Source organism: Hemibagrus wyckioides, linkage group LG13 (assembly GCF_019097595.1).
Source record: "Hemibagrus wyckioides isolate EC202008001 linkage group LG13, SWU_Hwy_1.0, whole genome shotgun sequence".
NCBI classification, from domain to species: Eukaryota; Metazoa; Chordata; class Actinopteri; order Siluriformes; family Bagridae; genus Hemibagrus; species Hemibagrus wyckioides.
In genome coordinates, this window is record NC_080722.1 from 242,501 (window position 1) to 260,728 (window position 18,228).

The 18,228-nt window shown below is 43.2% G+C and overlaps 1 protein-coding gene across 2 annotated transcripts in view; it reads right to left on the bottom strand.

Annotated features, from left to right (window-relative positions):
- sdk2b (sidekick cell adhesion molecule 2b) overlaps positions 1-18,228 on the bottom strand; it is a 264,508-nt gene that overhangs the window by 100,895 nt on the left and 145,385 nt on the right. For both annotated transcript variants that reach the window (XM_058406243.1, XM_058406244.1), the window contains 2 exons: positions 3,414-3,520; positions 3,063-3,210 (listed from right to left, as the gene is read on the bottom strand). In XM_058406243.1, the coding sequence (XP_058262226.1) occupies positions 3,063-3,210; positions 3,414-3,520 (255 nt within the window). The remainder of the gene's footprint in view (positions 1-3,062; positions 3,211-3,413; positions 3,521-18,228) is intronic.

An 18,228-nucleotide genomic window follows, 5' to 3' on the forward strand; every position in this document is an offset into this window, starting at 1 on the left:
CATACACACATACAAACAAACACACACTCACACACACATGCACACACACATGCACACACACACACACATACACACACACAAACACATACACACACACATACACAAACAAAGACAGACACACACACAGACACAAACACACACATGCACACACACACACAGAGACACATACACACACACTCACACAAACACACACACTCACACAAACACATACACACACACAGACACATACACACACACACACACACAAACACACACAGACACACACACACACACAGACACACACACACAGACACCTACACACACAGACACACACACAGCTCTGGAAAAAAATAAGAGCCCACTGCAAAATAATGAGTTTTTTTTCTTCCAGGGTCATGTATTGGTCAGATGAAGAGTTTTGTTTGATTTTTTGTGAACTGTGACAATATTTCTCCTAAATTCCAAATATAACTATTGTTATTTAGAGTGTATGTGTAACGTCTGGAACCCCCGCCCTATGCGGGGCTCGACCCCAGACGCCCGTGGTGTGTGTGCGCATGCCAGCACACGGTGTAATGAGACCCATGCGCAGGATTCAGCGAAGCACTGCTTTTATTACATTTAAGACACGACATAGGGAAACAAACGTAACACTAGACATGGCGTGGATAACTAAACAAAACAAAATTAAACAAAACCTAGACCTTAGCTTGGACATGGAACCTAGCAAACAAAACCCCAACAGAAACCATGGTACAGATAACAATCATGGACAAGGACACAAACACAAGGATCCCTATTTATAGGGGTAGACATTAGGGCTAATGGGATACAGGTGACACAATCAGGATAGGAACAATAGGAAGGGCGTAACAAAAGACACACAAAGAAGCAGGCTTCCAAGGTTCACCTGCCAGCGCCCTCTCTGGGCCTGGCAGGGAACTGTCCAGCTGTTCCTGACAGTATATTTAAAGGAAATGACATCACATCAAAATAACCCAAGATCATGCAGTATCTGCAGAGCTTTAATAACTCAAATGAAACAAAATGTAAATCATCTGTAAACAGATTGCGTTAATGCTTTGTGTAAATAACATTAAGAGATCAGTATTTGGTGGAATAACCCCGATCTGCATGTGTTCTGGCTCCATGATCTCCACCAGTTTCTCACATTACTGTTGGGGAACTTTATACCACTCTCACTACAAAAAAGCAAACAGCTCAGCTTTACTTGATGATTTGTGACCATCCATCTTCTTCTTGATGACATTCCAGAGGTTTTCATAGGGTTCACATCTGGAGATTGGGCAGTGGACTCTTATTTTTTTCCAGAGCTGTATATATTTACACACACACATATGTTGCCACTGGCTATCAGAGTTAGCGACTGTCTCATTTACACACTGAGACTCTGAGGCACAGATAAACTGAGAGACAGAGACAATGAGACACAGAGACAGAGGGACACTAAGATACAGGGACACTGAGATACAGAGACACTGAGACACAGGGGCACTGTGATACAGAGACACTGAGACACAGGGGCACAGGGACTCTAGGATACAGAGACACTTAGACACGGGGACACTAAGACACGGGGACACTAAGAAACAGGGACACTAAGAAACAGGGACTCTAGGATACAGAGACACTTAGACACGGGGACACTAAGACACGGGGACACTAAGAAACAGGGACACTAAGAAACAGGGACTCTAGGATACAGAGACACTTAGACACGGGGACACTAAGACACGGGGACACTAAGAAACAGGGACACTAAGAAACAGGGACTCTAGGATACAGAGACACTTAGACACGGGGACACTAAGACACGGGGACACTAAGAAACAGGGACACTAAGAAACAGGGACTCTAGGATACAGAGACACTGAGTGTGAAAAAGTGACCCAGCCATGTCGGTTAGCGCAGCACTCATCCCTTGTAATACTCTGCTATAGCGCTGTGGGTGCACACACACGCTACTAGCATACTGGCCGCTCATACACATACACAAATATATCACTTCCATTTTCAATAATAACATCAATAATTCACGCTGCGCCTAACACACATACACTTGTTTCTGTAATTTTTTTTAAATTTTGTTTTGCTTTAAACCTTTACCTGTGTTCAGGTATTTACCTGCTATTTCTTTTGTGTTTCTTCCTCGTGTTGTGTTTTTCTGTAACCGACTGGCCAACCCGAGTGCCACCTTGAGGCCTGGCTAAATAGAGCTGGTTCAGGCACAATACAAGGACTGTTCCATTTTGTTTTGAAGAAGGGGATTTTGCAGTTGTCAGTCTATTATTAATATTTATTTTCTTTTTTATGCTTAATCGTATATTTCATTATATATAAAGATTTATACATGTATATGTTGGGTATATAATGTTTATGTATTTGTTTAATTACAAATATGTACACATTTATTTCCACCCACACTTTAGTAATTCTACACACTGGTTTGCTCCAAGGGGAGGGGCATGCACTTTAAAAGAGGGCCCCAAACCAGTGTTGGGTTGGTGTGTGTTTGTGGGTGGAGTGTGAGCATGCAATAGTGGTGCTGTGAGCAAAATTTTTGTATAGAAGAATCTATCTATCTATCTATCTATCTATCTATCTATCTATCTATCTATCTATCTATCTATATAGTATTTTTATTTTCACTTTTGAACACTGTAAATAAACTGTCACCTTTTTCACTACAACATCTGCGAGTATTGCCATCATTTTTCGTTCTTTGTATTTTTCCCCTTTTCAGATATTTTTTTCCTGGTGTTGGTGAACCCATTCCACCCGAGAACGAGCCTAAGAAGACTCGTTTGCCTCACACTGAGACACAGGGGCACTGTGATACAGAGACACTGAGACACAGGGGCACTGAGACACAGGGGCACAGGGACTCTAGGATACAGAGACACTGAGACACACAGATACAGGAACATGCAGATGTCCAGCAGCAGAGCAAAAACACCACTCTCTCCTCTTTAGTGCATGAACATTAACAGTGAACAGGACATGCCCACAGCTGGCTGAGGGGGGTGGAACGGGAAGTGGAACATGTAGTGGGCGGGGCTTACATGCGGCTGCTTGGAGGGATCTTCCTGCCGTCTCTGAACCACGTGACCTGCGGCTGAGGGAAGCTGTGGATCTGCGGCGCTTTAATCACGGCAGCATCTCCCTGAGACACACTCTCAGATCTGACAGTGTCATTAAAGGTGCCCATAACTAGACACACACACACAGGAGAAAGTATAAATTAGTGAAGAGTTTCTCATTTCTTCGTGTGAACTCAGCAGGTGTGAAACTGCAGTGTTAATTATTTTGGGTTTAAACAACACAGTGAAGACATTTCATCCTCTCTCTCTCTCTTTCTCTCTCTCTCTCACACACACACACACACACACACACACACACACAGTGTTACTCACAGGCCACCTGCACCTCTGTCCTGCGCTGCAGCAGAGCTCCAACTCGATTCCGCACGATGCAGCGATAAAAACCAGCATGAGTCCGATCCAGAGAGGGGATTAGATACCTAACACACACACACACACAGATCATTCCCTGAAATCTTCACAGCAGTGTTTTTATGTATCCCAACAGTTCCACAGAGCCTGAAACCCTACAAACTCACAGGAACTCTAGATCTTTATCCCTGTGTTAGTTAGAATTCAGTTCATTTGTTTATTTTATTTACATTCAGACTTTAACGATGTACATCGTCAGGAAGCAGATTTACAGAACAGATTTAACTCCAGAGCCAATGAAAAACTCGCGGGATGGAGGGGGGGTGGCTGAGTAGAGCAGGAGCTGAGCAGAGAGGGGTGGAGCTGAGCAGAGAGAGGTGAAACTGAGCAGAGAGGGGTGGAGCTGGGCAGATAGGGGTGGAGCTGGGAAGAGAGGGGTGGAGCTGAGCTGAGAGGGGTGGAGCTGGGCAGAGAGGGGTGGAACTGAGCAGAGAGGGGTGGAGCTGGGCAGAGAGGGGTGGGGCTGGGGAGTGGAAGGGGTGAAGTAGTGGGGTTTTGAGAAGGTTCAGTAGGTTGGAGAGTGGGTTGTTTGGTGTTGACAGAGTAATGGTCATTAGATGAAGGTTGGTCAAGGTCACAGATGTAAGTAAATTGGAGGTGTAGATTGGTGATGTAACTGCAGCTGTACTAAGAGTTTAGATCTAGAGGAAAAAAACTTAGTGACGAATAAATAAAGTTTAAAGCTAAAAGTTGACTAACGTGAACCAAAGTACTGACCAATGAAAGAAGAAATAAGAAAATGGCACAAAAGAGATAGAGACAGACAGACAGACAGACAGACATGCAGGGACAAAGAGAGAAGGACACAGTTCTGCTAAAGCTATTCAACAAGGTCACTGTCTGAGATTTATAATAACATCAAGAATATGAACACTCTTATAGTGTGTGTGTGTGTGTGTGTGATATATCACTGCATTCAATTCAAGAAAGAGGACAGAGAGAGAGACAGAGACAGACAGAGAGACAGAGAAAGAGAGAGAGAGACTGATGTTTTATTCTCCTGCACTTCTGTGTGAAGTCTCTCCACATTCAGGTTACAGTCATTATGAAAAAATATAAACTAATATTTATAAAAAGAAATTCATTAGCGTTCCCTTTAACAGCTGCTCCCTCACTGTAAACTAGCCTGTCTGTTACCATGACGATTCAAACTCTTCTTTAAGTTCTCTAGTCTGTCTGCTTCCCTAATCCTCCTGGTCTGACTGAACCAGAGCCGAACACACAGCACCAAGAAACACAAAAGCAGAGGAACTTCTGAACTTCTGACAGCTGTTCTAGATGAAAGCAGGAGTTTTATGTGGCTAATATTAATGTGCCATAATGATGTATCAGAGTTTATTAGCACTGAGGTTAGCAGGTCACGCTAACATGCTAAATTGGTTCTAGCATGAAGTCTATTAACATTAATGGAGTAATTAGTGGTAATTAGGAGTGTCTGCTGAGATGCACACATGCTGTTTGGGAGGGGAACTTGTGAAATAAAACAGAGAGAGAGAGAGAGAGAGACAGATGGTGAGAATAAACCTCTATTTTCTTTTCTTTTTTCAATCCCCATCTGCCTTATCTACAGTGTTCTCTCTCTCTCTCTAATGGATAATATTAACCTTTAAGAGGGGTGAGGTGTGTGTGTGTGTGTGTGTGTGTGAGAGAGAGAGAGAGAGACAGAGAGAGAGAGAGAGAGAGACAGAGAGAGAGAGAGAGAGACAGAGAGAGAGAGAGACAGACAGAGACAGACAGAGAGAGAGAGAGAGAGAGAGAGAGAGAGAGAGACAGACAGACAGACAGAGAGAGAGTGGCAGACAGATGAGTGTTGAACTCCATGACTCAGGCAGGTAACAGGTGGAGACATGTCTGATGGTGTTTCCATGGCGACGTGTGCATGGTTAAATGAGGTTACTGTGATTTCTCTCCCAGAGAATAATAAAACCAAAACAATTTCAGGTTAACTCTTCAGACAAGTCACAGAAACACAAATACAAACACACATACACACACAAACAACACACGGAGGCACACACAGACACAGAGACAGACAGACAAATAGAGAGAGACAGAGAGAGAGAGACAGAAAAAGAGACACACAAAGACACACAGACACAGAAACACAGAGACACACAGAAACACACAAAAACACAGAGACACACAGAAACACACAAACACAGAGACACACAGAAACACACAAACACAGAGACACACAGAAACACACAAACACAGAGACACACAGAAACACATAGAGACACACAGAAACACACAAACACAGAGACACACACAAACACAGAGACACACAGAAACACACAAACACAGAGACACACAGAAACACACAGAAACACACAGAGACACACAGAGACACACACAAACACAGAGACACACAGAAACACACAAACACAGAGACACACAGAAACACAGAGAAACACACAAACACAGAGACACACAGAAACACAGAGACACACAGAAACACAGAGAAACACACAAACACAGAAACACACAAATACAGAGACACACAGAAACACACAAACACAGAAACACACAAACACAGAGACACACAGAAACACAGAGACACACACAAACACAGAGACACACAGAAACACACAAACACAGAGACACACACAAACACAGAGAAACACAGAAACACACAAAAACAGAGACACACAGAAACACATAGAGACACACAGAAACACAGAGACACACAGAAACACACAAACACAGAGACACACAGAAACACACAAACACAGAGACACACAGAAACACATAGAGACACACAGAAACACACAAACACAGAGACACACAGAAACACATAGAGACACACAGAAACACACAAACACAGAGACACACAGAAACACATAGAGACACACAGAAACACACAAACACAGAGACACACAGAAACACACAGAAACACACAGAGACACACAGAGACACACACAAACACAGAGACACACAGAAACACAGAGACACACAGAAACACACAAATACAGAGACACACAGAAACACACAAACACAGAGACACACAGAAACACACAAATACAGAGACACACAGAAACACACAAAAACACAGAGACACACAGAAACACACAAACACAGAGACACACACAAACACAGAGACACACAGAAACACAGAGACACACACAAACACAGAGACACACAGAAACACACAAACACAGAGACACACAGAAACACAGAGACACACACAAACACAGAGACACACAGAAACACACAAACACAGAGACACACAAACACAGAGACACACACAAACACAGAGACACACAGAAACACAGAGACACACACAAACACAGAGACACACAGAAACACAGAGACACACACAAACACAGAGACACACAGAAACACACAGAAACACACAGAGACACACAGAAACACACAGAAACACACAGAGACACAGAGACACACAGAAACACACAAACACAGAGACACACAGAAACACACAAACACAGAGACACACAGAAACACAGAGACACACAGAAACACATAGAGGCACACAGAAACAAAGAAACACACAGAGACACACAGAAACACACAGAAACACACAGAGACACACAGAAACACACAGAAACACAGAAACACACAGAGACACACAGAAACACAGAGACACACAGAAACACAGAGACACACAGAAACACACAGAGACACACAGAAACACACAGAGACACACAGAAACACAGAGACACACAGAAACACACAGAAACACACAGAGACACACAGAAACACAGAGACACACAGAAACACAGAGACACACAGAAACACACAGAAACACAGAAACACAGAGACACACAGAAACACACAGAGACACACAGAAACACAGAGACACACAGAAACACAGAGACACACAGACACAGAAACACAGAGACACACAAACACAGAGACACACAGAAACACAGAGACACACAGACACAGAAACACAGAGACACACAGAAACACAGAGAAACACAGAGACACACAGAGACACACAGAAACAAAGAAACACACAGAGACACACAGAAACACACAGAAACACACAGAGACACACAGAAACACACAGAAACACAGAAACACACAGAGACACACAGAAACACAGAGACACACAGAAACACAGAGACACACAGAAACACACAGAGACACACAGAAACACAGAGACACACAGAAACACACAGAGACACACAGAAACACAGAGACACACAGAAACACACAGAAACACACAGAGACACACAGAAACACAGAGACACACAGAAACACAGAGACACACAGAAACACACAGAAACACAGAAACACAGAGACACACAGAAACACACAGAGACACACAGAAACACAGAGACACACAGAAACACACAGAAACACAGAGACACACAGAAACACACAGAGACACACAGAAACACACAGAGACACACAGAAACACAGAGACACACAGAAACACACAGAGACACACAGAGACACAGGGACACACAGAGACACACAGAAACACAGAGACACATAGAAACACACAGAGACACACAGAAACACACAGAAACACACAGAGACACACAGAAACACAGAGACACACAGAGACACACAGAAACACACAGAGACACAGAAAGACAGAGACACACAGAAACACAGAGACACACAGAAACACAGAGACACACAGAAACACACAGAGACACAGAGACACACAGAAACACAGAGACACACAGAAACACACAGAGACACACAGAAACACAGAGACACACAGAAACACACAGAGACACACAGAAACACAGAGACACACAGAGACACACAGAGACACACAGAAACACAGAGAGACACAGAGACACACAGAAACACAGAGACACACAGAAACACACAGAGACACACAGAAACACAGAGACACAGAAACACACAGAGACACACAGAAACACACAGAGACACAGAAACACACAGAGACACACAGAAACACACAGAGACACAGAAACACACAGAGACACACAGAAACACACAGAGACACAGAAACACACAGAGACACACAGAAACACAGAGACACACAGAAACACACAGAGACACACAGAAACACAGAGACACACAGAAACACAGAGACACACAGAAACACACAGAGACACACAGAAACACAGAGACACACAGAAACACACAGAGACACACAGAGACACACAGAAACACACAGAAACACAGAAACACAGAGACACACAGAAACACACAGAAACACAGAGACACACAGAAACACACAGAGACACACAGAGAGACACAGAAACACAGAGACACACAGAAACACAGAGAGACACAGAGACACACAGAAACACACAGAGACACACAGAAACACAGAGACACAGAAACACACAGAGACACACAGAAACACACAGAGACACAGAAACACACAGAGACACACAGAAACACACAGAGACACAGAAACACACAGAGACACACAGAAACACACAGAGACACAGAAACACACAGAGACACACAGAAACACAGAGACACACAGAAACACACAGAGACACACAGAAACACAGAGACACACAGAAACACAGAGACACACAGAAACACACAGAGACACACAGAAACACAGAGACACACAGAAACACACAGAGACACACAGAGACACACAGAAACACACAGAAACACAGAAACACAGAGACACACAGAAACACACAGAAACACAGAGACACACAGAAACACACAGAGACACACAGAGAGACACAGAAACACAGAGACACACAGAAACACACAGAAACACAGAGACACACAAACACAGAGACACAGAAATACACAGAGACACAGAAACACACAGAGACACACAGAAACACACAGAGACACAGAAACACACAGAGACACACAGAAACACACAGAGACACAGAAACACACAGAGACACACAGAAACACAGAGACACACAGAAACACACAGAGACACACAGAAACACAGAGACACACAGAAACACAGAGACACACAGAAACACACAGAGACACACAGAAACACAGAGACACACAGAAACACACAGAGACACACAGAGACACACAGAAACACACAGAAACACAGAAACACAGAGACACACAGAAACACACAGAAACACAGAGACACACAGAAACACACAGAGACACACAGAGAGACACAGAAACACAGAGACACACAGAGACACAGAGACACACAGAAACACACAGAAACACAGAGACACACAAACACAGAGACACAGAAATACACAGAGACACACAGAAACACACAGAGACACACAGAAACACAGAGACACACAGAAACACAGAGACACACAGAAATACACAGAGACACACAGAAACACACAGAGACACACAGAAACACACAGACACAGAAACACAGAGACACACAGAAACACACAGAGACACAGAGACACACAGAAACACACAGAAACACAGAAACACACAGAAACACACAGAAACACACAGAAACACACAGAGTCACAGAAACACACAGAAACACACAGAGACACACAGAAACACAGAGACACACAGAAATACACAGAGACACACAGAAACACACAGAGACACACAGAAACACACAGAGTCACAGAAACACACAGTCACACAGAGACACACAGAAACACACAGAGACACACAGAGACACACAGAAACACACAGAAACACAGAAACACAGAGACACAGAGACACACAGAAACACACAGAAACACACAGTCACACAGAGACACACAGAAACACACAGAGACACACAGAGACACACAGAAACACACAGAAACACAGAAACACAGAGACACAGAGACACACAGAAACACACAGAAACACACAGAAACACAGAGACACACAGAAACACACAGAAACACAGAAACACACAGAAACACACAGAAACACACAGAGTCACAGAAACACACAGTCACACAGAGACACACAGAAACACACAGAGACACACAGAGACACACAGAAACACACAGAAACACAGAAACACAGAGACACACAGAAACACACAGAGACACACAGAAACACACAGAGACACACAGAAACACAGAGACACACAGAAACACAGAGACACACAGAAACACACAGAGACACACAGAGACACACAGAAACACAGAGACACACAGAAACACAGAGACACACAGAAACACACAGAGACACACAGAAACACAGAGACACACAGAAACACACAGAGACACACAGAGACACACAGAGAGACACAGAAACACAGAGACACACAGAGACACAGAGACACACAGAAACACACAGAAACACAGAGACACACAAACACAGAGACACACAGAAATACACAGAGACACACAGAAACACACAGAGACACACAGAAACACAGAGAAACACAGAGACACACAGACACAGAAACACAGAGACACACAAACACAGAGACACACAGAAACACAGAGAAACACAGAGACACACAGAGACACACACAAACACATAGAGGCACACAGAAACACAGAGACACACAGAAACACAGAGACACACAGAAACACAGAGAGACACAGAGACACACAGAAACACAGAGACACACAGAAACACACAGAGACACACAGAAACACAGAGACACAGAAACACACAGAGACACACAGAAACACACAGAGACACAGAAACACACAGAGACACACAGAAACACACAGAGACACAGAAACACACAGAGACACACAGAAACACACAGAGACACAGAAACACACAGAGACACACAGAAACACAGAGACACACAGAAACACAGAGACACACAGAAACACAGAGACACACAGAAACACACAGAGACACACAGAAACACAGAGACACACAGAAACACACAGAGACACACAGAGACACACAGAGACACACAGAAACACAGAAACACAGAGACACACAGAAACACAGAGACACACAGAAACACACAGAGACACACAGAGAGACACAGAAACACAGAGACACACAGAGACACAGAGACACACAGAAACACACAGAAACACAGAGACACACAAACACAGAGACACACAGAAATACACAGAGACACACAGAAACACACAGAGACACACAGAAACACAGAGACACACAGAAACACAGAGACACACAGAAATACACAGAGACACACAGAAACACACAGAGACACACAGAAACACACAGACACAGAAACACAGAGAGACACACAGAAATACACAGAGACACACAGAAACACACAGAGACACACAGAAACACACAGACACAGAAACACAGAGACACACAGAAACACAGAGACACACAGAAACACACAGAGACACACAGAGACACACAGAGAGACACAGAAACACAGAGACACACAGAGACACAGACACACAGAAACACACAGAAACACAGAGACACACAAACACAGAGACACACAGAAATACACAGAGACACACAGAAACACACAGAGACACACAGAAACACAGAGACACACAGAAACACAGAGACACACAGAAATACACAGAGACACACAGAAACACACAGAGACACACAGAAACACACAGACACAGAAACACAGAGACACACAGAAACACAGAGACACACAGAAATACACAGAGACACACAGAAACACACAGAGACACACAGAAACACACAGACACAGAAACACAGAGACACACAGAAACACAGAGACACACAGAAATACACAGAGACACACAGAAACACACAGAGACACACAGAAACACACAGACACAGAAACACAGAGACACACAGAAACACAGAGACACACAGAAACACACAGAGACACACAGAAACACAGAGACACACAGAAACACACAGAGACACACAGAAACACACAGAGACACACAGAAACACAGAGACACACAGAAACACACAGACACACAGAAACACAGAGACACAGAGACACACAGAAACACACAGAAACACAGAAACACACAGAAACACACAGAAACACACAGAAACACACAGAGTCACAGAAACACACAGAGACACACAGAAACACACAGAAACACACAGAAACACAGAGACACAGAGACACACAGAAACACACAGAAACACACAGAAACACAGAGACACAGAGACACACAGAAACACACAGAAACACACAGAAACACAGAGACACACAGAAACACACAGAAACACAGAAACACACAGAAACACACAGAAACACACAGAAACACACAGAGTCACAGAAACACACAGTCACACAGAGACACACAGAAACACACAGAGTCACAGAAACACACAGAAACACACAGAGTCACAGAAACACACAGAAACACAGAGACACACAGAGGCACAAAAAGTCACAGGAATGCAGAGACACAAAGAGACACACACAGACACACAGCGCAGCAGTAAGGTGAGTCATCTGTCTTCCTTTAACTTCACTTAAACTTCTCTTTACCGGCCCTTTCTCTCTGTCTCTCTCTCTCTCTCTCTCTCTCTCTCGGTGCATGCTGGGAGCGTTTGGGTGTGTGTAAGTGTGCTCATGGGGAGAGGGTGGCTGTGTGGCTTTCTGATTTTCTAACTTGTTTCACTCTTTCTTTTCTTTTCAAAAGTACAAAATTAAATAAATACTAAAAAAAAAATATTGTAATATATGTGTTAATTTGTAGTGATAGTGGTGGAAGTGTGTAGTTGGAGTGTGTGGTGAGGATTGGAGTGGGATTGGGACGGCGGCCCTCACGGTGAGAGCGTCGTCACCTGTCTCTCTTCGTCATGGCGTGTACCTGTGAACGGTGTGTCTGTGGAGGATGTGTTACTGGTGATAGGGAAAGAGATCGGATACGAAAATATCTTATCGGCATCGCGGCCAGCGGTGGTAGTTTTCGTGAAGGAAGAGAGCCAGGTGAATCTGCTAACAAACAACGAAATTGTGGTGAGTGGAGACTTTATTATTGTTTCGCCTCTGGTTGCTCCGACAGCCAGGGTAACTGTTTCCAACACTTCCGTTCATTGATGACATTGAAATAGAACGGGGGCTCGCGCGCTACGGAAAACTAGCTAGCGCAATCAAAACAGTTCCCTCCCAGTTGCAAAAATGATTCGCTAAGACGTGATGTTGTTTAGACGGCAGGTTTTCATGTTTTTAAAAGAGCAAAATCTGGATGTGTCCTTCAGAGTTGTTCATGAAGGCAGATCATTCATTGTTTATGTAAATACTGGCAGTATGAAATGTTTTGAGTGTGGAGATGTGGGTCATAAGAGATTAGCTTGTCCAGAAAACTCAGGCCAATGAGGAGGCAGTTCCACAGAGTACTGAGGGTGAAAGAAACGAGTCAGAAAACGTGCAAACTGTAGAGTCAGAACAGTGCCCAGAGCTCTGAGGAGAACAAGGAAGGGACTGAAGTGAATAACCAAACTGAGAATACCGTATATGAAACAATAGAACCGGCCGAAAATAACCCGATAAATGAAGATGTCCATAATAGTGGTAATGATGATGCAGAGGTAAATGAAGGAAATAAAAATGACAGGTCAGAGGATGAGGAAACCTGTGATACAGAGATGAGAGAGGAAGACACCCTGTCTGAGATCTCTGATGTTGGCTCACAGGTGATGGAGGACACATACACTCCTGACGAAATGAATGAATTCCTCGACATAACCTTCGGCAAGTCTATTGATGTGAAAGATTTCTTCCCAGATGTGGATAAATTCATAGCCTCTGTGTTACTATTGCAAAAAACAGCTAGCTGCGACGTTCTAGACGGAAAGAAAAGATTCCGGTTGAAAAAGATTATAACGAAATTACGGAAAAGTAAAGCATCAGTTTCGTCAAAATAGATAAATGACCAAATCACAAGTGGTGTTCCTCCAACTTTCCTGTCTCTTTTCTGCTTCTGTCGTTCTTTTACATCTTTATATGGATATTATGAGAGTAGTGTCATTAAATATTAATGGTGGGAGGGACAGGAATAAATTAACAATGATTACAGAACTTTTAAGAATTAAGAAGGTTAATGTTACTTTTCTGCAGGAAAGGCATAAATGAAGTTTCATGATAATGAAGTTTCATGGGGAATGTGGTGGAAAGGGAATATTGCATTGAGTCATGGGTCAAGAAATAGTGCAGGGGTAGCCATTTTATTCTCTGAAAAAATTTGATAGTAACACTTTAAAGATAGACGAAATTGTTAAAGGAAAATTGTTAGTAGCACAGATAGAGTACAAAGGTTCAATATTTGTATTTGTTAATGTTTATGCTCCTAATAATGGTTCAGAATGGCTGATTTTCTTCACGAAACTAAAGAGTGTTATTGAGAAGTATGATGAGAATGTGTCTTATACTCGGTGGAGATTGGAACTGTACAACTGATTTTACTGTAGATAGAAATGGGGAAGAACCCCATCATCAGTCAAGTGTAGCTTTGACGAATGTTCTTAATGAATTTCACCTAACAGATGTTTGGAGAACAAGGAATATAAAAGTAAAGCAATACACATGGCTAAAAGCGGTTGAGTCAGTGGTGCAAAATTAGATAGGTTTTATTTGGAAAAGACATGGAACAGCAGGGTGATAAACACGTTTATTGCACCTAGTGGTTTTTCGGACCATCATATTGTCATTTTAGATGTTAATACAAATAAGACCTCAAAATCCAACTATTACTGAAATTCAGTGTTAAGTTGTTACATGATGTTTTCTTTTGTGAAAATTTTAAAGTGTTTTGGAATAGTTGGAGACTGAAAAAGTGTACATTTGATGATTTTAGCCAGTGGTGGGATGTGGGAAAAGTCAATATTAAAATGCTTTGTCAGAATTATACATATCACTCATCTGCTGCAGTGAAAACAACTGTAAAATAGTTACAAAGAGACATTGACCTTCTGGGGAAGAAAAATTGTAAATAACCACGAACCTGTGCAGCATGATGAACTAAATAAGAAAAGACGAGAACTGAGCTCTCTCTTACAAGAACAAGCTAAAGGAGCACTGATAAGAACAAGACATTGTTCCATCAAAGACATGGATGCTCCCAGTACATACTTCTTCAATCTTGAAAAAAAAGGAGTACAACAAATACTGCATTCCAGAGAGGTCCATTATAGACAATCTCTTTTTATTAAGAGATATAATTGATCTTAACCGAATCAGTAAGAATGATCTAGGAATCCTGTCACTAGATCATGAATATCTTCTTAATGTATTAAGGCATTTTAGTTTTGGCGATGTTTTTATTTCATATATACGGTTATTGTACTCCAGTGTGTATGTAATGGTTAAAGCAGGAGGTGGTTTAAGTGCTCCATTACCTGTGTCAAGAGGCATAAGGCAGGGTTGTCTACTTTCTGGACAATTGTACAGCTTAATCATTGAACCACTGCTATGCAAACTAAGGAACAAGTTAATGGGTATGTCAGTCCCCGGTGTAAATGGCCCTTGTAAAGTGTCACAGTTTTTATCACAGGTCAGGAGGACGTCACTATTTTAACACAAGTTATCAGAGTGTATGAAAAAGCCTTCTCTGTCAGGGTAAACTGGACTAAATGTGAGGGATACATCATTGGAAACTGGCAGCAAACTGCAGCTCCACAACTCCCAGGAGGACTACAGTGGAGAAGAGATGGGCTAAAAATTCTAGGGGTCTTCTTAGGAAATTAACAGTTTCAGAAGAAAAACTGAGAAGGGCTGTTGGAAAAGGTGTCGAGCCGACTGTCTAAGTGGAAATGGTTATTGCCCCAGCTATCCTACAGAGGAAGAGTACTGGTAGCAAACAATCTGGCTGCCTCCACTTTGTGGCACAAAGTTATGGTCATGGAACCACCAGAAGAATTGCTTGCTGACATACAAAGGTCGATGGTCAACTTCTTCTGGAACGGACAACACTGGATCCGTGCACCAGTATTAAACCTCCCAGTGCATGAGGGTGGTCACGGGCTGGTGGACGTCCGAGCTCGAATCCGCACTTTCAGGATACAAGCTGCACAGAGACTCCACAGATCAATGCTGCAAACTTGGAAGATTGTGGTAAGAACAGAGCAGGAGGTGAACTGTCCAGAACAATGGACCCCTGAGGAACCACTGTTCTTCAACCAGCTGATTCCAACAAGACTGCTGTCATCAGTGAGTATATGACAATGCCTGCTGAGGAACAGAATTGTTAAGCTGGGTCAGTTATTACACGAGGAAGGGTGGAAAACGACCGACGAACTCAAAGAGCTGACGGGTTTGAGATCCTCTCGCCTGGTGTCAGAGTTGAAGGAGGAAATATACAGTGCACTACCAAGTGGCCACAGGACCTTCATTAACCGGAGACACAACAATCTGGAAGAAACAGAGATTAAGGAGTTCCCTGAAATAAGGATCTCTCCAGCAGTGAGAGAAGGAGAAGAAGTCACAGACTCCATCTTGACTTTTAAGACTCCTCAGCTAAACCGTTTCAAACAAATGACAAAAAAAGCAATGTATTATCTAACAGTAAAAATCCTACACAAAGACTCATTGAGGAGACAGAAAGTCTCCAGGTGGCCAGATTTGTTGAACCCAGACTTCTTAGTGAGAGACAGGTGGAGAATCCTGTACAAAGCTCCAGAAGAGAAGCGCACTGCTGATCTACAGTGGAGGATAATTCATGGGGCAATAGCCACAAACGAACACGTGGCTCACCTGGACACAGCGGTGAGAGGGGACTGTCGGTTCTGCGGTGAAAAAGAAGACCTTGAGCACTTGTTTTTAAAGTGTGGCGGACTACATTTACGTTTACATTTACATTTCTGGCATTTGGCTTATCCAGAGCGACATACAAAAGTGCTTTAAGTCTCTATCATTGAAAACATTAACACTGGTTCAGTAGATTACAGACTCAGGATACCATTAGCCTAAAATTGGAATTTTTTTTTTTTTAAATAAACCATATAACAATACATAAACAGTGAAAGGTAAGAACTAGTTTAAGTGCCTCAGGAAAAGGTAGGTCTTAAGATGTCGTTTGAAGACAGTCAGAGACTCTGCTGTTTGGACATCTAAGTGAAGTTCATTCCACCACCTCGGTGCCAGAACAGAGAATAGTCTAGATGAATACCTACCTTTTACCCTGAGAGATGGTGGGACCAGTCGGGCAGTGCTAGTGGACCTGAGGGAGCGAGGAGCAGTGCAAGGAGTAATAAGATCTTTGAGGTAAGATGGTGCTGGTCCATTCTTGGCTTTGTAGGCAAGCATCAGTGTTTTGAATCTGATGCAGCTACCGGAAGCCAGTGGAGGGAACGCAGCAGTGGGGTGGTGTGGGAGAACTTAGGCAGGTTGAAAACAAGCCATACAGCTGCATTTTGGATCATTTGCAGTGGACGAATTGCATTCAGAGGAAGACCTGCCATTAAAGAGTTGTAGTAGTCCAGTCTCGAAATGACCAGAGTGGCTGTGCAGTGGCTGAAGGGGAGATCATTGAGTTGTTCAGAGATATCACAAGATCCTAGGCTGGGGATGAATCACCTGGGATGACCAGCAGTTCAATTTTGCTGGGATTGAGTTTCAGCTGATGAGCGGTCATCCAGGATGAAATGTCTGCCAGACATGCTGAGATTCGGGTAGAAGCTGTGGTATCTGAGGGAGGGAAGGAGAAGATAAGTTGGGTGTCATCAGCATAGCAGTGGTATGAAAAGCCGTGTGAGGATATAACTTTGCCAAGAGTGTGGGTGTAGAGGGAGAAAAGGAGAGGACCAAGTACTGAGCCTTGTGGGACACCAGTAGAGAGTCTGTGTGGAGCAGATGTCAATCCCTTCCATGTTACCTGATATGAGCGACCATCCAGGTAGGAAGCAAACCATTCCCATGCTGTTCCACAAATTCCAAGACTCCTGAGGGTGGACAAGAGAGTCTTGTGGTTAACCGTGTCCGGACTAAAAGGCCATTTCGTTTTACTAAAGA